Below are 26,504 nucleotides of genomic sequence, written 5' to 3'. Positions count from 1 at the left end.
GGATGGATCCATGGATGATGGATGATGGATGATGGATGGATCCATGGATGATGGATGATGGATGGATCCATGGATGATGGATGATGGATGATGGATGGATCCATGGATGATGGATGATGGATGATGGATGGATCCATGGATGATGGATGGATCCATGGATGATGGATGGGGATGGATGGATGGATGGATGGATCCATGGATGATGGATGATGGATGGATCCATGGATGGGGATGGATGGATCCATGGATGATGGATGGGGATGGATGGATGGATCCATGGATGATGGATGGATCCATGGATGATGGATTATGGATGGATCCATGGATGGATGGATCCATGGATGATGGATGGATCCATGGATGATGGATGGATCCATGGATGATGGATGATGGATGGATCCATGGATGATGGATGGATGGATCCATGGATGATGGATGATGGATGGATCCATGGATGATGGATGGATCCATGGATGATGGATGAATGTTGGATCCATGGATGATGGATTATGGATGGATCCATGGATGATGGATGGGGATCGATGGATGGATCCATGGATGATGGATGGATCCATGGATGATGGATGATGGATGGATCCATGGATGATGGATGAATGTTGGATCCATGGGTGCATTCCCGCATTCCCTGACTCGTTTCCCCCGTGTGTGCCCCCAGGGCCAGCTGAGCTACGCGCCACCCTACGGGCAGTGGGGTCAGTGGTACGGCGGTGCCCAGCTGGGCCAGTACGTGCCCAACGGCTGGCAGGTGCCCGCCTACGGCGTGTACGGCCAGGCCTGGAGCCAGCAGGGCTTCGGGTGAGTCCTGAGCGCTTTCATCCCAGTTTTATCCCTTTGGGAAGGGAGTTTTGTACCTCGGATCCACAGCGGGGTGGGGACATCCCAGCAAGGGTGGGGACATCCCAGCAGGGTGGGGACATCCCAGCAGGGTGGGGACATCCCAGCAGGGTGAGGACATCCCAACAGGGTGGGGACATCCCAGCAAGGGTGGGGACATCCCAGCAGGGCTTTGGGTGACTCCAGAGCCATTTTTACCCCAATTTTCCTCCCTTTGGGAAGAGATTTTTGCACCTCAGATCCACTGCACAGTAGGGACATCCCATCAGGGCTTTGGGTGAATCCTGAGTGCTTTTATCCCAATTTTATCCCTTTGGGAAGGGAGTTTTGTACCTCGGATCCACAGCGGGGTGGGGACATCCCAGCAGGGTGGGGACATCCCAGCAGGGTTTTGGGTGACTCCAGAGCCATTTTTATCCCAATTTTTATCCCTTTTGGGAAGGGATTTTTGCACCTCGGATCCGCGGCAGTGTGGGGACATCCCAGCAGGGGTGGGGACATCTCAACAGGGCTTTGAGTGAGCCCTGAGTGGTTTTAGCCCAATGTTTATCCCTTTTGGGAAGGGATTTTTGCGCCTCAGATCCACACTGAGGTGGGGACATCCCAGCAGGGCTTTGGGTGACTCCAGAACCATTTTTAACCCCAATTTTCATCTCTTTTGGGAAGGGATTTTGCACCTCCTATCCACAGCACGGTAGGGACATCCCAGCAGAGCTTTGGATTACTCCAGAGCCATTTTTACCCCAATTTCATCTCCTTTGGGAAGGGATTTTTGCACCTCAGATCCACAGCAGGGTGGGGACATCCCAGCAGGGCTTTGGGTGACTCCAGTGCCGTTTTTACCCCAATTTTCATCCCTTTGGGAAGGGATTTTTGCACCTCAGATCCACAGCACCGTAGGGACGTCCCAGCAGGGTTTTGGATTACTCCAGAACCATTTTTACCCCATTTTTCCCCATTTTGGAAGGGATTTTTGCATCTCCTATCCACAGTGAGGTAGGGACATCCCAACAGGGCTTTGGGTGACCCCAGAGCCATTTTTACCCCTTTTCCCCCATTTTGGAAGGGATTTTTGCATCTCCTATCCACAGTGAGGTAGGGACATCCCAACAGGGCTTTGGGTGACCCCAGAGCCATTTTTACCCCAGTTTTATCCCATTTTGGAAGGGATTTTTGCACCTGAGATCCACAGTGAGGTGGGGACATCCCAGCAGGGCTTTGGGTGACTCCAGTGCCGTTTTTATCCCAATTTTTATCCCCTTTGGGAAGGGATTTTTGCACCTCAGATCCACAGCACGGTAAGGACATCCCAGCAGAGCTTTGGGTGACTCCAGAGCCATTTTACCCCAATTTTCATCCCTTTGGGAAGGGATTTTTGCACCTCAGATCCACAGCACCGTAGGGACGTCCCAGCAGGGTTTTGGATTACTCCAGAACCATTTTTACCCCATTTTTCCCCATTTTGGAAGGGATTTTTGCATCTCCTATCCACAGTGAGGTAGGGACATCCCAACAGGGCTTTGGGTGACCCCAGAGCCATTTTTACCCCAGTTTTATCCCATTTTGGAAGGGATTTTTGCACCTCAGATCCACAGTGAGGTGGGGACATCCCAGCAGGGTTTTGGGTGACTCCAGAGCCATTTTTACCCCTTTTCCCCCGTTTTGGAAGGGATTTTTGCACCTCATATCCACAGCACAGTAGGGACATCCCAGCAGGGTTTTGGGTGACCCCAGAGCCATTTTCCCCCCATTTTTCCCCATTTTAGAAGGGATTTTTGCCCTCTCACCCCCCCAAATCCCCACAACCCCTCTCCCCACAACGCCCAGTGCTCATTTAGCATTCCCTCACGGATTCTGTTTGCCTCCCACCAGGCAGAGCCCGTCGGCAGCGCCGTGGCTGAGCCCTGCCTACGGCGTGCAGGGCCAGAACGGCGCCGTGCTGCCCGCCCAGCCCGGCTTCCGCGTGGCCTTCGAGACCCCCTGAGCCCCCCGGAGCCCCCCGGGGCTGGGGCAGCACCGGAGCCCCCCGGGGCTGGGGCTGCACCGGAGCCCCCCGGGGCTGGGGCGGCACCGGAGCCCCCCGGGGCTGGGGCGGCACCGGAGCCCTCCGTCCTCCCCTGGAGCTGGGGCAGCACCGGAGCCCTCCGTCCTCCCCCGGGGCTGGGGCAGCACCGGAGCCCTCCATCCTCCCCTGGAGCTGGGGCAGCACCGGAGCCCTCCGTCCTCCCCCGGGGCTGGGGCAGCACCGGAGCCCTCCGTCCTCCCGGGGCTGGGGCAGCACCGGAGCCCTCCATCCTCCCCCGGGGCTGGGGCAGCACCGGAGCCCTCCATCCTCCCCTGGAGCTGGGGCAGCACCGGAGCCCTCCGTCCTCCCCTGGAGCTGGGGCAGCACCGGAGCCCTCCGTCCTCCCCCGGGGCTGGGGCAGCACCGGAGCCCTCCATCCTCCCCTGGAGCTGGGGCAGCACCGGAGCCCTCCGTCCTCCCCCGGGGCTGGGGCTGCCCCGGAGCCCTCCGTCCTCCCCCTGAGCCCCCCGGAGCCCCCCGGGGCTGGGGCAGCACAGCTCCTTGTCTGCTTTTCTTCCCTTTTTTCCCCTTTGTTTTGCCTTTTTTTTTTTTTTTTTTTGTCCTTTTTTTTCTTTTTTTTGCCTTTTTTTTTTGCTTTTGTTTTGCTTTTTTTTGCTTTTTTTTTATTTTTTTTGCTTTTTTTGCCTTTTTTTTTTTGCCTTTTTTTGCTTTTTTTTTTTGCTATTTTTTCCTTTTTTTTGTTTTTTTTTTTTTTTGCTTTTTTTTTTTGCTCTGTTTGCCTTTTTTTGCGTTTTTTATTGCTTTTTTTTTGGTTTTTTTTTTGCTTTTTTTTGCCTTTTTTTGCTTTTATTTTCCTTTTTTTGCTTTTGTTTGCTTTTTCTTTGCTTTTTTTTTGCCTTTTTTTGCTTTTTTTTTGCTTTTTTTTGCCTTTTTTTGCTTTTTCTATTTGCTTTTTTTACCTTTTTTTGCTTTTATTTTCCTTTCTTTCTGTCTTTTTATTGCTTTTATTTTCTTTTTTTTTTCCTTTTTTTGCTTTTTTTGCTTTTTTTTGCTTTTATTTTCCTTTCTTTTGCCTTTTTGCCTTTTATTTTCCATTTTTTTGCTTGTTTTTTGCTTTCTTTCCCTTTCTTTTTAGTTTTTTTCTTTTGCTTTTTTGAGTTTTTTTTATGCTTTTTTTTACCTTTTTTTGCTTTTATTTTCCTTTCTTTTTGCCTTTTTTTGCTTTTATTTTCCTTTATTTTTTTGCCTGTTTTTTGCTTTCCTTCCCTTTCTTGTTAGGTTTTTTTTTTGTTTGTTTCTTTTGCTTTTTTGAGTTTTTTTTATGCTTTTTTTTTGCTTTTATTTTTACCTTTTTTTGCTTTTATTTTCCTTTTCTTTTTGCCTCTTTTTTGCTTTTATTTTCCTTTTTTTGTCTTTTTTCTTGCTTTTATTTGCCTTTTTTTTACCTTTTTTTGCTTTTTTTTGCCTTTTTTTTGCTTTTATTTTCCTTTTTTTTGCTTTCTTTCCCTTTCTTTTTCCTTTTTTATTTTTTTTTGTTTTCTTTTTTTAGTTTTTTTTTTCCTGCTTTTTTCGCTTTTTTTCTTCTTTTTTTTTTTGTTTTTTTTGTGTTTTTTTGATGTGTTTTCCTACAAACACAAATTGCAGGGACTTGCCTGCCTCAGCTGAGAATCGAGGCAGGAATTGCACAAAGTCATCCTTGGAGGGGGGGGGTTTATTTGGGTTTTTTGGGGGAATTTTTAATGATTTTATGATTTTTTTTCCGAGGGTTTTTCCCTCAGAAAGAGCTGGGAAAAAATAATTTAAAAAAAAACCCCAAAAGAAGCCAAAAGTGTGGGAATCCTGGAGCTGCCTCTTTTAAAGGAGGTTTTTTTACAAGAAAAATCCTTTTTTTTTTCTTTTCTGGATCTCAGTGTGTTTTTCAGGGTCGGGGTTGTTTTTTCTGCCTTATGCTGGGGAAAAATATTTTAAAAAAAAATTAAAAAAAAATAAAAAAGGGACTCCAAAGTGCCCAAATCTCCCCAGGTGAGCCAAGATTCCCACCCTGGGACAGCAAAATTCCTCTTGCTAAACCGTGACAAATCCCTCCAGGGCGGTTTTGGGGTTTTTTAACCATTTTTTTACTGATTTCTACATTTTCCTCTACTGCTTCTGTACAATATGAAGAGCAAATTGAAGAATTTTTGCACAAGCCTCGGCCACTTTTGTACTTTTTCCTTATTTAAAGGTAGGACACGGAGTCTTTTGATGTGATTTATGCCTCAAATCTTCTTTTTTTTAATTTTTTTTGTGGATGTGAAGTTTTTAATCCCGTTGTGTAAAATCCCCTCAGCAGCCCAGGTGTGTTTTCACAAGGGAGTGAAGGTGAGAAAAGCTCCCAAACCTGATCTCTCAGAGGCCAAAAAAAACGCCCTTTTTTATCCTACCTCTCGCCCAGCCTTTAAAAAAAAAACGAAAAAAAAAACCTCACAGAAAAATGGAAAAAAACCACAAAAAGCTTTTTTTTAAAAAAAAAAAAAAAGGAAAAATGAAAAAAAACTGAGCTGCTTGTGTGCTGTGCTTTGTCAGGTGGTTGGGGGGGGGCGAGTGGATGTAGCTGCTGGGATTTGGGGGGGAATGAGTGGAATTTGGGGGGGGAAAGCGAAATTTTGGGAGGAAAAAAAAAGGGAAATTGAGGCAATCTCGCCGCGGGGGCTGATGGGAGTTGTAGTCCAAGCCTCATGGTCGGTTGGGGTCCGTATTGGACTACAACTCCCAGCAGCCCCCGCGGTGCAGCACGTGGTGCCAGCGGGCCAATAGGAGCGCGGCGGTGGCGGAAGTGGAGCCCCTCTGACGGCGCTGCCGGCGGCGGTAACGGGGCCCGGGGACCGGGGCGGGCCCGGCGGCGGAGCTGACGTCACGGGCCGCGAGGGATGCTGGGAAACCCCGGGAGACGCCGGTGAGGGGGGGGGGCGAGAGCCCGGGGCTGGCCGTGAGGGGAGAGAGCCCCGGGTGAGGGGAGAGAGCCCCGGGTGAGGAGAGAGAGAGCCCCGGGTGAGGGGAGAGAGAGCCCCGGGTGAGGAGAGAGAGCCCCGGGTGAGGGGAGAGAGCCCCGGGTGAGGGGAGAGAGAGCCCCGGGTGAGGAGAGAGAGCCCCGGGTGAGGGGAGAGAGCCCCGGGTGAGGGGAGAGAGAGCCCCGGGTGAGGAGAGAGAGCCCCGGGTGAGGGGAGAGAGAGCCCCGGGTGAGGGGAGAGAGAGCCCCGGGTGAGGGGACAGACCCGGGTGAGGGGAGAGAGCCCCGGGTGAGGAGAGAGAGACCCGGGTGAGGGGAGAGAGCCCCGGGTGAGGGGAGAGAGCCCCGGGTGAGGGGAGAGAGAGAGCCCCGGGTGAGGAGAGAGAGACCCGGGTGAGGGGAGAGAGACCCGGGTGAGGAGAGAGAGCCCCGGGTGAGGGGAGAGAGACCCGGGTGAGGGGAGAGAGAGCCCCGGGTGAGGAGAGAGAGAGAGCCCCGGGTGAGGGGAGAGAGCCCCGGGTGAGGAGAGAGAGAGCCCCGGGTGAGGGGAGAGAGCCCCGGGTGAGGAGAGAGAGAGCCCCGGGTGAGGAGAGAGAGAGCCCCGGGGTGACCGTGAGGGGAGAGAGCCCCGGGTGGGGAGAGAGAGAGCCCCGGGTGAGGGGAGAGAGACCCGGGTGAGGAGAGAGAGAGACCCGGGTGAGGGGAGAGAGAGACCCGGGTGAGGGGAGAGAGAGACCCGGGTGAGGGGAGAGAGCCCCGGGTGAGGGGAGAGAGACCCGGGTGAGGAGAGAGACCCGGGTGAGGAGAGAGACCCGGGTGAGGGGAGAGAGAGACCCGGGTGAGGGGAGAGAGACCCGGGTGAGGAGAGAGAGACCCGGGTGAGGGGAGAGAGACCCGGGGCTGGCCGTGAGGGGCACATAGGGACCGGGACGGGACCTGGTGGGGAAAAAAGGGCTGGTGGGGACCGCAGGGGACAGGAGGTGACACGGGAGGTGACACGGGAGGTGACACGGGAGGGTGGCACTGAGATCACCTGAGGGCACACGGAGCTGGGTGGCACTGAGATCCCCTGAGGGCACACGGTGCCCAGGTGGCACTGAGATCACTCTGAGGGCACACGGTGCCCGGGTGGCACTGAGATCACTCTGAGGGCACACGGAGCTGGGTGGCACTGAGATCCCCTGAGGGCACACGGTGCCCAGGTGGCACTGAGATCACTCTGAGGGCACACGGTGCCCGGGTGGCACTGAGATCACTCTGAGGGCACACGGAGCTGGGTGGCACTGAGATCCCCTGAGGGCACACGGAGCTGGGTGGCACTGAGATCACTCTGAGGGCACACGGTGCCCAGGTGGCACTGAGATCCCCTGAGGGCACACGGTGCCCGGGTGGCACTGAGATCACTCTGAGGGCACACGGAGCTGGGTGGCACTGAGATCACTCTGAGGGCACACGGTGCCCAGGTGGCACTGAGATCACTCTGAGGGCACACAGAGCTGGGTGGCACTGAGATCACTCTGAGGGCACACGGAGCTGGGTGGCACTGAGATCCCCTGAGGGCACAGGGAGCTGGGTGGCACTGAGATCACTCTGAGGGCACACGGTGCCTGGGTGGCACTGAGATCCCCTGAGGGCACACGGTGCCCAGGTGGCACTGAGATCCCCTGAGGGCACACGGTGCCCAGGTGGCACTGAGATCACTCTGAGGGCACACGGTGCCCGGGTGGCACTGAGATCACTCTGAGGGCACACGGAGCTGGGTGGCACTGAGATCCCCTGAGGGCACACGGAGCTGGGTGGCACTGAGATCCCCTGAGGGCACACGGAGCTGGGTGGCACTGAGATCCCCTGAGGGCACACGGTGCCCAGGTGGCACTGAGATCACTCTGAGGGCACACGGTACCCAGGTGGCACTGAGATCACTCTGAGGGCACACGGAGCTGGGTGGCACTGAGATCCCCTGAGGGCACACGGAGCTGGGTGGCACTGAGATCACTCTGAGGGCACACGGTGCCCGGGTGGCACTGAGATCCCCTGAGGGCACACGGTGCCCGGGTGGCACTGAGATCCCCTGAGGGCACACGGTGCCCAGGTGGCACTGAGATCACTCTGAGGGCACACGGGGCTGGGTGGCACTGAGATCCCCTGAGGGCACACGGTGCTGGGTGGCACTGAGATCCCCTGAGGGCACACGGTGCCCAGGTGGCACTGAGATCCCCTGAGGGCACACGGTGCTGGGTGGCACTGAGATCACTCTGAGGGCACACGGAGCTGGGTGGCACTGAGATCACTCTGAGGGCACACGGTGCCCGGGTGGCACTGAGATCACTCTGAGGGCACACGGAGCTGGGTGGCACTGAGATCCCCTGAGGGCACACGGTGCCCGGGTGGCACTGAGGTCACTCTGAGGGCACACGGAGCTGGGTGGCACTGAGATCACTCTGAGGGCACACGGAGCTGGGTGGCACTGAGATCACTCTGAGGGCACACGGTGCCCAGGTGGCACTGAGATCACTCTGAGGGCACACGGTGCTGGGTGGCACTGAGATCCTCTGAGGGCACACAGAGCTGGGTGGCACTGAGATCACTCTGAGGGCACACGGTGCTGGGTGGCACTGAGATCACTCTGAGGGCACACGGTGCCCGGGTGGCACTGAGGTCCCCTGAGGGCACACGGTGCCCAGGTGGCACTGAGATCACTCTGAGGGCACACGGAGCTGGGTGGCACTGAGATCCTCTGAGGGCACACGGAGCTGGGTGGCACTGAGATCACTCTGAGGGCACACGGAGCTGGGTGGCACTGAGGTCCCCTGAGGGCACACGGTGCCCAGGTGGCACTGAGATCACTCTGAGGGCACACGGTGCTGGGTGGCACTGAGATCACTCTGAGGGCACACGGAGCTGGGTGGCACTGAGATCACTCTGAGGGCACACGGAGCTGGGTGGCACTGAGATCCCCTGAGGGCACACGGAGCTGGGTGGCACTGAGATCACTCTGAGGGCACACGGAGCTGGGTGGCACTGAGGTCCCCTGAGGGCACACGGTGCCCGGGTGGCACTGAGATCCCCTGAGGGCACACGGTGCCCGGGTGGCACTGAGATCCCCTGAGGGCACACGGTACCCAGGTGGCACTGAGATCACTCTGAGGGCACACAGAGCTGGGTGGCACTGAGATCACTCTGAGGGCACATGGAGCTGGGTGGCACTGAGATCACTCTGAGGGCACACGGTGCCCGGGTGGCACTGAGATCCCCTGAGGGCACACGGTGCTGGGTGGCACTGAGATCACTCTGAGGGCACACGGTGCCCAGGTGGCACTGAGATCACTCTGAGGGCACACGGTGCCCGGGTGGCACTGAGATCACTCTGAGGGCACACGGAGCTGGGTGGCACTGAGATCACTCTGAGGGCACACGGAGCTGGGTGGCACTGAGATCCCCTGAGGGCACACGGAGCTGGGTGGCACTGAGATCACTCTGAGGGCACACGGAGCTGGGTGGCACTGAGATCACTCTGAGGGCACACGGAGCTGGGTGGCACTGAGATCCCCTGAGGGCACACGGTGCTGGGTGGCACTGAGATCACTCTGAGGGCACACGGAGCTGGGTGGCACTGAGATCACTCTGAGGGCACACGGAGCTGGGTGGCACTGAGATCACTCTGAGGGCACACGGAGCTGGGTGGCACTGAGATCCCCTGAGGGCACACGGTGCCCGGGTGGCACTGAGGTCACTCTGAGGGCACACGGAGCTGGGTGGCACTGAGATCACTCTGAGGGCACACGGAGCTGGGTGGCACTGAGATCACTCTGAGGGCACACGGTGCCCAGGTGGCACTGAGATCACTCTGAGGGCACACGGTGCTGGGTGGCACTGAGATCCTCTGAGGGCACACAGAGCTGGGTGGCACTGAGATCACTCTGAGGGCACACGGTGCTGGGTGGCACTGAGATCACTCTGAGGGCACACGGTGCCCGGGTGGCACTGAGGTCCCCTGAGGGCACACGGTGCCCAGGTGGCACTGAGATCACTCTGAGGGCACACGGAGCTGGGTGGCACTGAGATCCTCTGAGGGCACACGGAGCTGGGTGGCACTGAGATCACTCTGAGGGCACACGGAGCTGGGTGGCACTGAGGTCCCCTGAGGGCACACGGTGCCCAGGTGGCACTGAGATCACTCTGAGGGCACACGGTGCTGGGTGGCACTGAGATCACTCTGAGGGCACACGGAGCTGGGTGGCACTGAGATCACTCTGAGGGCACACGGAGCTGGGTGGCACTGAGATCCCCTGAGGGCACACGGAGCTGGGTGGCACTGAGATCACTCTGAGGGCACACGGAGCTGGGTGGCACTGAGGTCCCCTGAGGGCACACGGTGCCCGGGTGGCACTGAGATCCCCTGAGGGCACACGGTGCCCGGGTGGCACTGAGATCCCCTGAGGGCACACGGTACCCAGGTGGCACTGAGATCACTCTGAGGGCACACAGAGCTGGGTGGCACTGAGATCACTCTGAGGGCACATGGAGCTGGGTGGCACTGAGATCACTCTGAGGGCACACGGTGCCCGGGTGGCACTGAGATCCCCTGAGGGCACACGGTGCTGGGTGGCACTGAGATCACTCTGAGGGCACACGGTGCCCAGGTGGCACTGAGATCACTCTGAGGGCACACGGTGCCCGGGTGGCACTGAGATCACTCTGAGGGCACACGGAGCTGGGTGGCACTGAGATCACTCTGAGGGCACACGGAGCTGGGTGGCACTGAGATCCCCTGAGGGCACACGGAGCTGGGTGGCACTGAGATCACTCTGAGGGCACACGGAGCTGGGTGGCACTGAGATCACTCTGAGGGCACACGGAGCTGGGTGGCACTGAGATCCCCTGAGGGCACACGGTGCTGGGTGGCACTGAGATCACTCTGAGGGCACACGGAGCTGGGTGGCACTGAGATCACTCTGAGGGCACACGGAGCTGGGTGGCACTGAGATCACTCTGAGGGCACACGGAGCTGGGTGGCACTGAGATCACTCTGAGGGCACACGGAGCTGGGTGGCACTGAGGTCCCCTGAGGGCACACGGTGCCCAGGTGGCACTGAGGTCCCCTGAGGGCACACGGTGCCCAGGTGGCACTGAGATCACTCTGAGGGCACACGGTGCCCAGGTGGCACTGAGATCACTCTGAGGGCACACGGAGCTGGGTGGCACTGAGATCCCCTGAGGGCACACGGTGCCCGGGTGGCACTGAGATCACTCTGAGGGCACACGGAGCTGGGTGGCACTGAGATCCTCTGAGGGCACACGGTGCCCGGGTGGCACTGAGATCACTCTGAGGGCACACGGAGCTGGGTGGCACTGAGATCACTCTGAGGGCACAGGGAGCTGGGTGGCACTGAGATCACTCTGAGGGCACACGGTGCCCGGGTGGCACTGAGATCACTCTGAGGGCACATGGAGCTGGGTGGCACTGAGATCACTCTGAGGGCACACGGTGCCCGGGTGGCACTGAGGTCCCCTGAGGGCACACGGTGCCCGGGTGGCACTCCTAGCTCCTATGGCCTCTCACTCCCTGCCCAGGGTGCCCCAGAAGGTCCTGGGCAGGGTTTGGTGGCATCTCCAGGAGGGGCAGAGGGTCACACTGGCATGGGGGGCGTGTGGCAGCGCTGAAGTCGCTGTCCTGGGCACTCAGACTGGCACAGGGTGCCAGTGTGGGCATCCAGGAGGGAATTGCCCCATTCTTGCCCCAGTTCTGCCCACGATGCCTCTTCCCTGGGGATGGACAGGCGCTGGCACAAGGACCGGGCAGGGTGACCCTTAGGGTGGCACAGGGACTGCCAGGATGGCACAGGGAATCTCAGGGTGACCATTGGGGTCACACAGGGACTGCCAGGGTGACCATTGGGGTGGCACAGGGACCAGACAGGGTGGCACAGGGACTCTCAGGGTGACCATTGGGGTCACACAGGGACTGCCCGGGTGGCACAGGGACTCTCAAGGTGGCACAGGGACTGCCAGGGTGACCATTGGGGTGGCACCGGGACTGCTGGGGTGACACAGGGACTGCTGGGGTGGCACAAGGGACCGCCAGGGTGACCATTGGGGTGGCACAGGGACCAGACAGGGTGGCACAACGACTGCCAGGGTGGCACAGGGACTCTCGGGGTGACCATTGGGGTCACACAGGGACTGCCAGGGTGGCACAGGGACTGCCAGGGTGGCACAGGGACTCTCAGGGTGACCATTGGGGTGGCACAGGGACCATTGGGGTCACACAGGGACTGCCAGGGTGGCACAGGGACCGCCAGGGTGACCATTGGGGTCACACAGGGACCGCCAGGGTGGCACAGGGACCACTGGGGTCACACAGGGACTGCCAGGGTGGCACAGGGACTCTCGGGGTGACCATTGGGGTGGCACAGGGACCAGACAGGGTGGCACAGCGACTGCCAGGGTGGCACAGGGACTCTCGGGGTGACCATTGGGGTCACACAGGGACCGCCAGGGTGACCCCCGGGCCGTGACCACCCTGTGACCCCCCGCCCTCTCCGTGCCCAGCTCCATGGATCCGTGCCCGAGCAGGCCCAAAGCCCCGTCCTTCCTGTCCGACCTGGGCAAGGCCACCCTGCGGGGCATCCGCAGGTGCCCGCGCTGCGGCACCTACAACGGCACGCGGGGGCTCAGCTGCAAGAACAAGACGTGCGGCGCCGTGTTCCGGGCGGGGCGCGCGGCGCCAGCCGGGCACCGACGCCGTGCGGCTGCTCGGCGGCTCGCGCGGCCAGCTCTACTCGGTGCGCCAGCGCGACCGGCGCTGCTTTGTGGAGCTGGGCGTCTCCGAGACGGCCATCCAGACCCCCGAGGGCACCCTGATCACCCAGCTGAGCTCGGGCCGCTGCCACGCGCCCGCCTGCGCCAAGGCGGCGGCCGACGGGCAGTGCCAGCACCTGAAGCTGGCGCTGGGCTGCCAGGCCGAGGCCACGCCGCTGCCGCTCAAGAGCTCGGTGCTGGGCGCCATGCAGGCTCCCGCCGAGGCCAAGCAGAGCCTGTGGGAGCTGGCCACCGAGCCCACGGGGCCGCTGGTGCAGAGGGTCACCAAGAGCGTGCTGGTGGTCAAGTGCAAGGCCAGCCAGAGGCACAGCCTGGGCTACCTGCACGCCAGCTTCGGCCAGCGGCGCTTCTCCTGCGCCTGCCGCGCGCCCGGGCACGGCCGCGCCGAGCCGGACGAGGACGAGGAGGAGGAGGAGGAGGAGGAGGAGGAGGAAGAGTCGCCCCCCGCGCGCTGCATCCACTTCCTGGCCTGCATCTGCGCCTTCGCCAGCGACGAGAGCCTGGCCCAGGAGTTCTCCGAGTTCCTGGCCTCCGACGGCAGCGGTGGGAGCGCGCAGGGACCGGGGGCACCCCGAACGCCTGCCCGGGCTCTCCCGGGGGCAGTTCCGTGGGGAATTCCACGGGGTTGGGTTTGTGTGTGCCCCGTCCCGCTGTGGGCGCGGGGCTCCGTGGGGAGCGGGTCCTGCCTCTGTGGGAGCAGAGTGGGGGCTCCACGGGGGGCTGGGGGGCAGACCCCGCTGCCTTGGGGGTCCTTTTCCAGGGCTGGGAACTCTGAACCCCTTCCCACAGCAAACTGGGGGGATCATTCCCCTAAACCCTCCCACAGCACGAATCTCTGGGGTTCATTCCCCTAAATCCCCCAAATCCCACAGCAGGAATCTCTGGGGTTCATTCCCCTAAATCCCCCAAATCCCACAGCAGGAATCTCTGGGGTTCATTCCCCCAAATCCCACAGCAGGAATCTCTGGGGTTCATTCCCCCAAATCCCACAGCAGGAATCTCTGGGCTTCGTTCCCCAAAATCCCACAGCAGGAACATCTGGGCTTCATTCCCCCAAATCCCACAGCAGGAATCTCTGGGCTTCATTCCCCCAAATCCCACAGCAGGAACCTCTGGGCTTCATTCCCCCAAATCCCTCCCACAGCAGGAATCTCTGGGCTTCATTCCCCCAAATCCCACAGCAGGAACCTCTGGGGTTCATTCCCCCAAATCCCACAGCAGGAACCTCTGGGCTTCATTCCCCCAAATCCCACAGCAGGAACATCTGGGGTTCATTCCCCCAAATCCCACAGCAGGAATCTCTGGGGTTCATTCCCCCAAATCCCACAGCAGGAACCTCTGGGCTTCATTCCCCCAAATCCCACAGCAGGAACCTCTGGGCTTCATTCCCCCAAATCCCTCCCACAGCAGGAATCTCCTGGGTTCACCCCATTAAGGAGCTTCTGCACCCCAAAAGCTGCACCCCAATAACCCCACACAGACCAAGGTGCAAACCACAGTGGGAGCGGGATGAACCCCCCCTCCCCTCCAGAGGAGCCTCCTGGGCGGGTGGGGGGTTCTTTGGGGTTCTGGGGGTCCCCGTGTCCCTCAGTGTCCCTGTGGCTCGTGGCTGGGATGTTTTTAGGGACAGACCTTGTGTCCCCAGGTCTGTCCCCAGGAGGGTGGGGGGTTCTTTGGGGTTCTGGGGGTCCCCGTGTCCCTCAGTGTCCCTGTGGCTCGTGGCTGGGATGTTTTTAGGGACAGGCCTTGTGTCCCCAGGTCTGAAGGGGACGCTGATCCCGCAGCTGCTCCGTGGCCCCGGCTCCGCGGCGCGGGCTCGGGGGGCGGCTGCCGCCAAGGCCAAGAGGAGGAGAAAGGACCTGGGGCCAGGTGAGTGTCCCTGGGGAGGGCTCTGGGGCGCTGGGGCTGAAATCCCCCCAGGGCAGCTCTGCGGGGTCACATCCAGCTGTGGAGCAGCTCCGAGGGGTCACATCCAGCTGTGGAGCAGCTCCGCGGGGTCACATCCAGCTGTGGAACCTCTGGAGCAGCTCCGAGGGGTCACATCCAGCTGTGGAGCAGCTCCAAGGGGTCACATCCAGCTGTGGAACCTCTGGAGCAGCTCCGGGGGGTCACATCCAGCTGTGGAGCAGCTCCGCGGGGTCACATCCAGCTGTGGAACCTCTGGAGCAGCTCCCGGCGTTAGGAGCTCCCCTGGCCCAGCCCCGTGGGGGTCTCTGGTGGTGGTGTGGGGGTGCAGGCCCGGAGGAGGGTGGTGACAGCAGGTGACAGTGACAGCGGGTGACAGCAGGTGACAGTGGGTGACAGCGGGTGACAGTGGGTGACAGCAGGTGACGGTGACAGCGGGTGACAGCAGGTGACAGTGGGTGACAGCGGGTGACAGTGGGTGACAGCAGGTGACGGTGACAGCGGGTGACAGCAGGTGACAGTGGGTGACAGCGGGTGACAGCAGGTGACGGTGACAGCGGGTGACAGTGGGTGACAGCAGGTGACGGTGACAGCAGGTGACAGCGGGTGACAGTGGGTGACGGTGACAGCGGGTGACAGCAGGTGACGGTGACAGCGGGTGACAGTGGGTGACGGTGACAGTGGGTGACAGCAGGTGACGGTGACAGCAGGTGACAGTGGGTGACGGTGACAGTGGGTGACAGCAGGTGACGGTGACAGCGGGTGACAGTGGGTGACGGTGACAGTGGGTGACAGCAGGTGACAGTGACAGCGGATGACAGTGGGTGACGGTGACAGCGGGTGACAGTGGGTGACAGCGGGTGACAGTGGGTGACAGGTGACAGCGGGTGACAGTGGGTGACAGCAGGTGACGGTGACAGCAGGTGACAGCGGGTGACGGTGACAGCGGGTGACAGCAGGTGACGGTGACAGCAGGTGACAGCGGGTGACAGTGGGTGACAGCGGGTGACAGCGGGTGACAATCCCTCCCTCAGGCCCACAGGTGCCCGGGCCCCTGCTGGCTCCAGACCCGGCTCATCCCGGCCCCAGGAGGAGCAGCCTGAGGAAGCTGCCGGTCGTCTCCTCCTCACCTTCCTCCTCCTCCTCCTCCTCCTCCTCCTCGCTGAAGAGACACGGTGAGCCCTGGGGCACTGCCCGCTCCGGGTGTGCGCGGCTTGATGGGGATTTTGGGAAGGAGTTCCTGGTTTGAGGGTGGGGACAGACTGGGATGGAATTCCCAGAGCTCTGGGGTCCCTGGAAGTGCCCAAGGCCAGGCTGGAACCACCTGGGACAGTGGGAGGTGTCCCAGGGTGGGACTGGGTGGGCTTTGGGGTCCCTCCAGCCCAAAGCATTCCGTGGTTCCTTGTGGAGGTCTAGGTGGGATTTTGGTAAGAAATACTGGGTGAAGAAGGGCTGGGATGGAATTCCCAGAGCAGCTGTGGCTGGCCCTGGATCCCTGGAAGTGCCCAAGGCCAGGCTGGAGTCCCCTGCTCTATGGCAAGTGTGGGACCCGTGGTGGGACTGGATGGACTTTGGGTTCTCCTCCAACCCAAACCCATCCAGGATTCCACGTGCAGATGGGATTTTGGGAAGAAATCCCCTCCTGTGAGGGTGGTGAGGAGCTGGGGTGGAATTCCCAGAGCTCTGGGATCCCTGGAAGTGTCCAAGGCCAGGCTGGAGCCACCTGAGACAGTGGAAAGTCTGGGACCTGTGGTGGGACAGGGGGAACCTCGGGGTTCCTTCCAACCCAAACCATTCCATGATTCCATGTGCAGGTTTAGATGGGATTTGGGGAAGGAATACTGGGAGAGAGGCTGGGATGGAATTCCCAGAGCAGCTGGGATCCCTGGAAGTGTGCAAGGCCGGGCTGGAACCACCTGGGACAGTGTCCCAGGGTGGGACTGGATGGGCTTTGAAGTCCCTTCCAACCCAAACTCATCCAGGATTCCACGTGCAGATTTAGATTGGATTTTGGGAAAAAAGTACTGGATGTCCCTGGAGGTGTTCCAGGCTGGTCTTGTGGAAGATGTCCCTGGTGGGACAGGATGAGCTTTAAGGTCCCTTCCAACCCAAAGCACTCCCAGATTCCATGAGTTATTTCTGGTGGGATTCTGTGGGATGTTTGGGAGAGGAAAGGTCTCTCCAGCACCCTAAAATCCCGTGGGTTTCCCCACATCCCTGGGGAAAAACCCTCTCTCCACGCTGGCATCGTCCTGTGCCAGGGCAGCCGCCTTTGCTTGGTGCTTGGTGCTTTGCCCCCTCCTGCCTGGAAATTGGCACAAATCCCTCATCTTCCTCCTTTTTCCCCAGCACAGAGCTCACCCTTCCCACCCCAGAGCCCTGGGGGTGAGGTGTGGGACACGGTGACATTGCAGTGTCCCTTCCCTGGCAGTGTCACAGAGCTCTGGGGATGAGGTCTGGGTGACATTCCCGTGTCCCTTCCCTGTCCCCTCAGGCTGTCACCAGGTGCTGGACGAGTCCCAGGTGTCCCTGTCCTTCCAGGAGTGGCTGGGCAGTGTCACAGGGCCCTGGGGATGAGGTTTGGGACAGGTGACATTCCCATGTCCCTTCCCTGGCAGTGTCACAGGGCCCTGGGGATGAGGTTTGGGACAGGTGACATTCCCGTGTCCCTTCCCTGGCAGTGTCACAGAGCCCTGGGGATGAGGTTTGGGTGACATTCCCGTGTCCCTTCCCTGGCTGGGCAGTGTCACAGAGCTCTGGGGATGAGGTTTGGGACAGGTGACATTCCTGTGTCCCCTCCCTGGCAGTGTCACAGGGCCCTGGGGATGAGGTTTGGGTGACATTCCCGTGTCCCTTCTCTGGCAGTGTCACAGAGCCCTGGGGATGAGGTTTGGGACAGGTGACATTCCCGTGTCCCTTCCCTGGCAGTGTCACAGGGCCCTGGGGATGAGGTTTGGGACAGGTGACATTCCCGTGTCCCTTCCCTGTCCCCTCAGGCTGTCACCAGGTGCTGGACGAGTCCCAGGTGTCCCTGTCCTTCCAGGAGTGGCTGGGCAGTGTCACAGAGCCCTGGGGATGAGGTTTGGGTGACATTCCCGTGTCCCTTCCCTGGCAGTGCCACAGAGCCCTGGGGATGAGGTTTGGGACAGGTGACATTCCCGTGTCCCTTCCCTGGCAGTGTCACAGGGCCCTGGGGATGAGGTTTGGGACAGGTGACATTGCAGTGTCCCTTCCCTGGCAGTGTCACAGAGCTCTGGGTGACATTGCAGTGTCCCTTCCCTGGCTGGGCAGTGTCACAGAGCCCTGGGGGTGAGGTTTGGGACAGGTGACATTCCCGTGTCCCTTCCCTGGCAGTGTCACAGAGCCCTGGGGATGAGGTTTGGGTGACATTGCAGTGTCCCTTCCCTGGCAGTGTCACAGAGCCCTGGGGATGAGGTTTGGGTGACATTCCCGTGTCCCTTCCCTGGCAGTGTCACAGAGCCCTGGGGATGAGGTTTGGGTGACATTCCCGTGTCCCTTCCCTGGCAGTGTCACAGAGCCCTGGGGATGAGGTTTGGGTGACATTCCCGTGTCCCTTCCCTGGCTGGGCAGTGTCACAGAGCCCTGGGGATGAGGTTTGGGACATGGTGACATTCCTGTGTCCCTTCCCTGGCAGTGTCACAGAGCCCTGGGGATGAGGTTTGGGTGACATTGCAGTGTCCCTTCCCTGGCTGGGCAGTGTCACAGAGCCCTGGGGATGAGGTTTGGGTGACATTCCCGTGTCCCTTCCCTGGCTGGGCAGTGTCACAGGGCCCTGGGGATGAGGTTTGGGTGACATTCCCGTGTCCCTTCCCTGGCAGTGTCACAGAGCCCTGGGGATGAGGTTTGGGACAGGTGACATTGCAGTGTCCCTTCCCTGGCAGTGTCACAGAGCCCTGGGGATGAGGTTTGGGACAGGTGACATTCCCGTGTCCCTTCCCTGGCAGTGTCACAGGGCCCTGGGGATGAGGTTTGGGACAGGTGACATTCCCGTGTCCCTTCCCTGTCCCCTCAGGCTGTCACCAGGTGCTGGACGAGTCCCAGGTGTCCCTGTCCTTCCAGGAGTGGCTGGGCAGTGTCACAGAGCCCTGGGGATGAGGTTTGGGTGACATTCCCGTGTCCCTTCCCTGGCAGTGCCACAGAGCCCTGGGGATGAGGTTTGGGACAGGTGACATTCCCGTGTCCCTTCCCTGGCAGTGTCACAGGGCCCTGGGGATGAGGTTTGGGACAGGTGACATTGCAGTGTCCCTTCCCTGGCAGTGTCACAGAGCCCTGGGGATGAGGTGTGGGACACGGTGACATTCCCGTGTCCCTTCCCTGGCAGTGTCACAGAGCCCTGGGGATGAGGTTTGGGACACGGTGACATTCCCGTGTCCCTTCCCTGGCTGGGCAGTGTCACAGGGCCCTGGGGATGAGGTTTGGGTGACATTCCCGTGTCCCTTCCCTGGCAGTGTCACAGAGCCCTGGGGATGAGGTTTGGGTGACATTCCCGTGTCCCTTCCCTGTCCCCTCAGGCTGTCACCAGGTGCTGGACGAGTCCCAGGTGTCCCTGTCCTTCCAGGAGTGGCTGGGCAGTGTCACGGAGCGCATCCACCAGACCATGCACTACCAGTTTGAGGGTGAGTGTCCGCCCGCAGGACGTGGATTTTTTTGGGAAGTTTTTTGGGGATTGCTCCGGGTCACATCGAGGGCACGGGGGGGGTTCTGTCCCTCCAGCCCGCTCAGGTGAGACCCCACCTGCAGCTCGGGGGTCCCTGGAGGAGACCACGGAGCTGCTCCAAGGGCTGGAGAAGCTCTGGAGCCAGGCTGGGAGAGCTGGGAATGGTCACCTGGAGAAGGGAAACTCCAGGGAGAGCTGGGAATGGTCACCTGGAGAAAGGAAATTCCAGGAGAGCTGGGAATGGTCACCTGGAGAAGGGAAATTCCAGGAGAGCTGGGAATGGTCACCTGGAGAAGGGAAACTCCAGGGAGAGCTGGGAATGGTCACCTGGAGAAGGGAAGGATCCAGGGAGAGCTGGGAATGGTCACCTGGAGAAAGGAAATTCCAGGAGAGCTGGGAATGGTCACCTGGAGAGGGGAAATTCCAGGAGAGCTGGGAATGGTCACCTGGAGAAGGGAAACTCCAGGGAGAGCTGGGAATGGTCACCTGGAGAAGGGAAACTCCAGGGAGAGCTGGGAATGGTCACCTGGAGAAGGGAAGGATCCAGGGAGAGCTGGGAATGGTCACCTGGAGAAGGGAAATTCCAGGAGAGCTGGGAATGGTCACCTGGAGAAGGGAAGGATCCAGGGAGAGCTGGGAATGGTCACCTGGAGAAGGGAAACTCCAGGGAGAGCTGGGAATGGTCACCTGGAGAAGGGAAACTCCAGGAGAGCTGGGAATGGTCACCTGGAGAAGGGAAATTCCAGGAGAGCTAGGAATGGTCACCTGTGGAAGGGAAATTCCAGGAGAGCTGGGAATGGTCACCTGGAGAAGGGAAACTCCAGGAGAGCTGGGAATGGTCACCTGGAGAAGGGAAACTCCAGGGAAAGCTGGGAATGGTCACCTGGAGAAGGGAAATTCCAGGAGAGCTGGGAATGGTCACCTGGAGAAGGGAAATTCCAGGAGAGCTAGGAATGGTCACCTGTGGAAGGGAAATTCCAGGAGAGCTGGGAATGGTCACCTGGAGAAGGGAAGGATCCAGGGAGAGCTGGGAATGGTCACCTGGAGAAGGGAAATTCCAGGAGAGCTAGGAATGGTCACCTGTGGAAGGGAAATTCCAGGGAAAGCTGGGAATGGTCACCTGGAGAAGGGAAACTCCAGGGAGAGCTGGGAATGGTCACCTGGAGAAGGGAAATTCCAGGAGAGCTGGGAATGGTCACCTGGAGAAGGGAAACTCCAGGGAAAGCTGGGAATGGTCACCTGGAGAGGGGAAATTCCAGGAGAGCTGGGAATGGTCACCTGGAGAAGGGAAATTCCAGGAGAGCTGGGAATGGTCACCTGGAGAAGGGAAATTCCAGGAGAGCTGGGAATGGTCACCTGGAGAAGGGAAGGATTTTGCTTCCATTTAGGGAATGCTGTGTCCCTTTTTGGGATGATTTGGTGTCTTTTTGGGAACACTTTTGGTACGATTTTGGGAAGATCTCTGGTGCCTGTTTGGGAACACTTTTAGTACCATTTTGGGAAGACTTCTGGTGCCTTTTTGGGAACACTTTTGGTCCCTTTTCGAGTGCACTTTTGGTGCCATTTTGGGCACATTTTTGGTGCCATTTTGGGCACACTTTTGATGCCATTTTGGGAACACTTTTGGTGCCTTTTTGGGCACACTTTTGGTCCATTTTTGGGCACACTTTTGATGCCATTTTTGGCACACTTTTGGTGCCTTTTTGGGCACACTTTTGGTCCATTTTTGGGCACACTTTTGGTGCCTTTTTGGGCACACTTTTGGTGCCATTTTGGGCACACTTTTGGTCCCTTTTTGGGCACACTTGGTGCCATTTTGGGCACACTTTTGGTCCATTTTTGGGCACACTTTTGATGCCATTTTTGGCACACTTTTGGTGCCTTTTTGGGCACACTTTTGGTGCCATTTTGGGAACACTTTTGGTGCCTTTTTGGGCACAATTTTGGTCCATTTTTGGGCACACTTTTGGTGCCTTTTTGGGCACACTTTTGGTGCCTTTTTGGGAACCCCCTACCCTCACCATCCATGCCACTGTCACCACCCCCTCCCCATTCTCCCAAAGCAGCGACAGGGAGGGGCCCGCCTCCAAATCCCAACCATTTCCCCGGGAATTCAAGCACTGCTGATCCCCTGAGCCACGGGGACGCTTTGGGGTGAGAATTTGGGACCCCCAGCCCCTCCCCTGAGCCCGCTGTGCCCCTCCCAGGCCGCCCGGAGCCGCTGGTTTTCCACATCCCCCAGTCCTTCTTCGAGGCTCTCCAGCAGCGCATCTCCAGCGGCAGCGGCAAGAAGAGGCTCCCCAACTCCACCACGGGTGAGGAAAAAGGGGGAAAACACCCCAAAAAAAAAAAGGGAAAACCCTGCTGGGAGCTGAGTTTGGGGCGAGGAGCAGGGTTCCTGGATTTAGTTTTGGGTGCTGGGGAGTGGGAGATGGAAAATGGGAGGGAGGGGTGGAAAAATGAAGGGGAAAAGAGGGGGGGAAGGGGATGGAAAATTAAAGGGGGGAAGAAGGATGGAAAAATAAAGGGGGGGGAAATAAAGGGGGGAAGAAGGATGGAAAATAAAGGGAAAAAATAAAGAGGGGGAAAATAAAGGGGGGAAAAATAAAAGGGGGAAAAGGATGGAAAATAAAGGGAAAAATAAATGGGGGGGAAATAAAGGGGGGGGAAATAAAGGGGGGAAGAAGAATGGAAAAATAAAGGGAAAAATAAAGGGGGAAAGAAGGGGAGGGAAATAAAGGGGGAAAGAAGGGAGGAAAAAATAAAGGGGGAAAGAAAGGGGGAAAAAAAGGGGGAAAGAAGGGAGGAAAAATAAAGGGGGGAAAAGGGATGGAAAAATAAAGGGGGAAAAATAAAGGGAAAGAAGGGGGAAAAAAGGGGGGGGAAAGGGATGAAAAAATAAAGGGGAAAAAATAAAGGGGGTGAAAAAGGGATGGAAAAATAAAGGAGGGAAGAAGGATGGAAAAATAAAGGGGGTGAAAAAGGGATGGAAAAATAAAGGGGGAAAAATAAAGGGGGGAAGAAGGATGGAAAAATAAAGGGGGGAAAAAATAAAGGGAAAGAAAAGGGGGAAAATAAAGGGGGGAAAAAGTGGGAAAGAAGGGAGGAAAAATAAAGGGGGAAAGAAGGGGGGGAAATAAAGGGGAAAAAGTGATGGAAAAATAAAGTGGGGGGATAAAGGGGGAAAAGATGGGTGGGAAAATAAAGGGGGGAAATAAGGATGGAAAAATAAAAGGGGAAAAGGGGGATGGAAAAATGAAGGAGGGGAAAAATAAAGGGGAAAAAAGGGGAGGAAAAATAAGGGGGGGAAAGGGAGGGAAACAGAGGGAGAAAAAAGGGGGAGAGGGAGGGATGAAAAATAAAGGGGGAAAAAGGGGGATAAAAAAGAGGGGGAAGGAGGGAAAGGGAAACAAAAAATGGGAGGAAGGGGAGAAAATAAAGGGAGGAAGGAGGGGGAAAATAAAGGGAGAAAAGAGGCAAAAAAGGGGGGAAAGAAGGAAAAAAAGGGAGGGAAAAGAAGGGAAAAAAGGGAGGGAAAAGAAGGAAAAAAGAGGAGGAAGGAGAGGAAAAATGAAGAAGGTTGATGAAACCAAGAGGGACAATAAAAGAGGGGGGAAGATGAAAGGGGCCGGAGCCCCCCGAGCCCCCCCCGACCCCTCCCCGCAGCCTTTGTGCGCAGGGACGCGCTGCCCCTGGGCACCTTCTCCAAGTACACCTGGCACATCACCAACGTCCTGCAGGTGAAGCAGATCTTCGACACGCCCGAGGTAAGGCCGGGATCCCCCCCCCGGGACCCCCCCCAGCCCCGCGGGGCCGGCCCTGAGCGCTCCCCGGCCCGCAGGTGCCGCTGGAGATCACGCGGAGCTTCGTGCAGAACCGCGACGGCTCCTACGAGCCCTTCCGCAGCCCCCGCGTGGAGGTGGAGAGCCTGCCCGAGGGGCTGGGCCCGCACGAGAAACAGCCCCCGCTGCGGCCCCTGGAGCTGCAGACCTTCCTCAAAGTCGGTGAGGCCCGGGGGGGCTCGGGGGGACCCCAAAACAGCCCCGGGAAAGGGCAGGGTGGGATCCCAAAACAGCCCCCAGGAAGGGCACAGCATGATCCCAAAACAGCCCTGGGAAAGGGCAGGGTGGGACCCCAAAACAGCCCCGGGAAAGGCAGGGTGGGACCCCAAAACAGCCCTGGGAAATGGCAGGGTGGGACCCCAAAACAGCCCTGGGAAATGGCAGGGTGGGACCCCAAAACAGCCCCGGGAAAGGCAGGGTGGGATCCCAAAACAGCCCCCAGGAAGGGCACAGCATGATCCCAAAACAGCCCTGGGAAAGGGCAGGGTGGGACCCCAAAACAGCCCTGGGAAAGGGCAGGGTGGGACCCCAAAACAGCCCCCAGGAGGGGCAGGATGGGACCCCCAAAACAGCGCCCGGGAGGGGCACAACATGATCCCAAAACAGCCCCGGGAAGGGCAGGGTGGGACCCCAAAACAGCCCCCAGGAAGGGCAGGGTGGGACCCCAAAACAGCCCCGGGAAGGGCAGGGTGGGACCCCAAAACAGCCCCCAAGAGGGGCAGGATGGGACCCCAAAACAGCCCCCAGGAGGGGCACAGCATGATCCCAAAACAGCCCCGGGAAGGGCAGGGTGGGACCCCAAAACAGCCCCCAAGAGGGGCAGGAGGGGACCCCAAAACAGCCCCGGGAAGGGCAGGGTGGGACCCCAAAACAGCGCCCAGGAGGGGCACAGCATGATCCCAAAAACAGCCCCAGAAAGGGCAGGGTGGGACCCCAGAACAGCCCCGGGAAGGGCAGGATGGGACCCCAAAACACCCTCGGGGAAGGCAGGGTGAAACCCCAAAACCCACCTGGGAGGGGCTGGGGGGGACCCCAAAACTGCTCTCGGGAGGTGCCAACTCTCCATAGGACTGGGGGGGACACAAACACCCCTGGGGGTGCAAGGGAGGGCACGGGGGGGGTCAAGGTTGGGGGGTTCAAGGTTTGGGGGTTCAAGATTCGGGGGGTTCAAAGGAAGGGAAAGGGGGGTTCAAGGTTTGGGGGGTTCAAGGGATGGAGAAAGGGGGGACAGGGGTTGGAGGGGCTTCATGGGATGGGGAAAGGGGGGTTCAAGGTTTGGGGGGTTCAAGGGATGGGAAAAGGGGGGTTCCAAAGGGTTGGGGGCTTCAAGGGATGTTGAAAAGGGGGGGTCCATAGGGTTGGGAGGGACACAACCCTGTGGGGGGGTTCAATAGGGTTGGGGGGCTTCAAAGGAGGGAAGAGGGGGTGTCCATAGAGTTGGGGGGATTCAAGGTATGGGAAAAGGGGGATTCATAGGGTGGGGGCTTCAAGGGATGGGAAGAGGGGGTGTCCATAGGATGGGGGATTCAGGAAGGGAAGAGGGGGTGTCCATAGGGGGTGTCCATAGGTTGGGGGGTCTCAAGGAAGGGAAGAGGGGGGGTCCATTGGATGGGGGGATTCAGGAGGGAAAAGGGGGTCCATAGGGTGGGGGGTCTCAAGGAGGGGAAGAGGGGGGGTCCATAGGGTGGGGGGTCTCAAGGAAGGGAAGAGGGGGTGTCCATAGGGAGTGTCCATAGGGTTGGGGGTCTCAAGGAAGGGAAGAGGGGGTGTCCATAAGGGTTGGGGGGGATGATTCAGGAAGGGAAGAGGGGGTCCATAGGGTTGGGGGTCTCAAGGAACGGAAGAGGGGGGTCCATAGGGTGGGGGGTCTCAAGGAGGGGAAGAGGGGGGTCCATAGGGTGGGGGCCCCGAGGCAGCAACGGCGCCGTGCCCCCCCCAGGACACACGTCCCCCACGCAGAAGGAGCCCACGCCCTTCACCATCGAGTGGATCCCCGACATCCTGCCCGCGCTCCCCCGCCTGGGCGAGCTGCGCCTCAGTTCCAGACGGGCACCACGGGGGCCCCGGCAGCCCCCCGGCCGCGGGACCCCCCCCACCCAGCCCCAGCCCCCCCTGGGCGCCCTCACCTTCCCCTGAGCCCCCGCGGAGGGACGGGGGGCTCGGCCCGGGGGGCTCGGCCCGGGGGCACCCCCGGAATAAAGCGGCAGCAGCCCACAGCGGGCTGAGCTCACCTCTGGGGGCACCGGGAGGGGGGGGACATGGGGGACCCCAAAAGTGGGGGGGAACCTGGGAGCACCCCCAGAATGGAGGGGAAAGGGGGACCCCAAAAGGAGGGGGGAAACCTGGGAGCACCCCCAGAATGGAGGGGAAAGGGGGACCCCAAAAGTGGAGGGGAAACCTGGGAGCACCCCCAGAATGGAGGGGAAAGGGGGACCCCAAAAGTGGAGGGGAAACCTGGGAGCACCCCCGGAATGGAGGGGACATGGGGGACCCCAAAAGGGGAGGGGGAACCTGGGTGCACCCCCAGAATGAGGAGGGGAAAGGGGGACCCCAAAAGTGGAGGGGAAACCTGGGAGCACCCCCAGAATGGGAGGGGAAAGGGGGGACCCCAAAAGTGGGAAAGGGAAACCTGGGTGCACCCCCGGAATGGAGGGGAAAGGGGGGACCCCAAAAGTGGGGGGGAACCTGGGAGCACCCCCAGAATGGAGGGGACATGGGGGACCCCAAAAGGGGGGGGGGACCTGGGAGCACCCCCAGAATGGAGGGGAAAGGGGGGACCCCAAAGGGGGAGGGGGAAACCTGGGAGCACCCCCAGAATGGAGGGGAAAGGGGGGGACCCCAAAAGGAGGGGAGGAACCTGGGAGCACCCCCAGAATGGAGGGGACATGGGGGACCCCAAAAGTGGGGGGGGGGAACCTGGGAGCACCCCCGGAATGAGGAGGGGAAACGGGGGACCCCAAAAGGGGGAAAGGGAAACCTGGGTGCACCCCCGGAATGGAGGGGAAAGGGGGACCCCAAAAGTGGAGGGGAAACCTGGGAGCACCCCAAGAATGAGGAGGGGAAAGGGGGGAAACTCAGGAGACCCCCAAAAATGGGAGGGAAGGGGGGAAGGGAGCTGGGAGACCCCCTTTTTGCGGGGGCACCCGGGAAGACCCCCCCCCAAAATGGGAGGGGGAAGGAGGGAGCACTCGGGAGACCCCCAAAATGGGGATGGGGGAGAGGTGGGCACCCGGGAGACCCCCCAGAATGGGGGGTACAAATGGGGGAGAAAGGGGGGGGACACCCCCAGACCTTCCCAGACCCCCCAGCAGCGACCCCCGGCTCCCCCAGTTGCCCTCCAGCAGCTCCCAGTTGCCCTCCATGGCTCCCAGTTGCCATCCAGCAGCT

At 59.3% G+C, this 26,504-nt stretch overlaps 2 protein-coding genes across 5 annotated transcripts in view; both read left to right on the top strand.

Moving 5' to 3' along the window:
- TIA1 (TIA1 cytotoxic granule associated RNA binding protein) overlaps nt 1-2,839 on the top strand; it is a 22,612-nt gene extending 19,773 nt beyond the window's left edge. For 3 of the 4 annotated variants that reach the window (XM_054000589.1, XM_054000587.1, XM_054000588.1), the window contains exons 11-12: nt 677-816; nt 2,728-2,839. In XM_054000589.1, the coding sequence (XP_053856564.1) occupies nt 677-816; nt 2,728-2,839 (252 nt within the window). Of the gene's footprint in view, nt 1-676; nt 821-2,727 lie in introns of those variants that run through there. The other variant, XM_054000590.1, reaches the window with a different exon arrangement.
- Nucleotides 2,840-5,692: 2,853 nt separating this feature from the next.
- On the top strand, nt 5,693-25,347 carry C28H2orf42 (chromosome 28 C2orf42 homolog). The gene is given in 10 exon segments (XM_054000734.1): nt 5,693-5,816; nt 12,423-12,585; nt 12,587-13,235; nt 14,451-14,561; nt 15,632-15,772; nt 19,130-19,234; nt 21,483-21,590; nt 22,942-23,042; nt 23,117-23,279; nt 25,057-25,347. Coding segments are annotated over 10 exon segments (1,764 nt in total). The 5' UTR covers nt 5,693-5,790; the 3' UTR covers nt 25,254-25,347.
- The last annotated feature ends 1,157 nt before the right edge of the window (nt 25,348-26,504 follow it).

Source organism: Vidua macroura, chromosome 28 (assembly GCF_024509145.1).
Source record: "Vidua macroura isolate BioBank_ID:100142 chromosome 28, ASM2450914v1, whole genome shotgun sequence".
NCBI classification, from domain to species: domain Eukaryota; kingdom Metazoa; phylum Chordata; class Aves; order Passeriformes; family Viduidae; genus Vidua; species Vidua macroura.
Note: the sequence above shows the minus strand (reverse complement) of the source record. Positions and strands in the feature narration are given on the sequence as shown.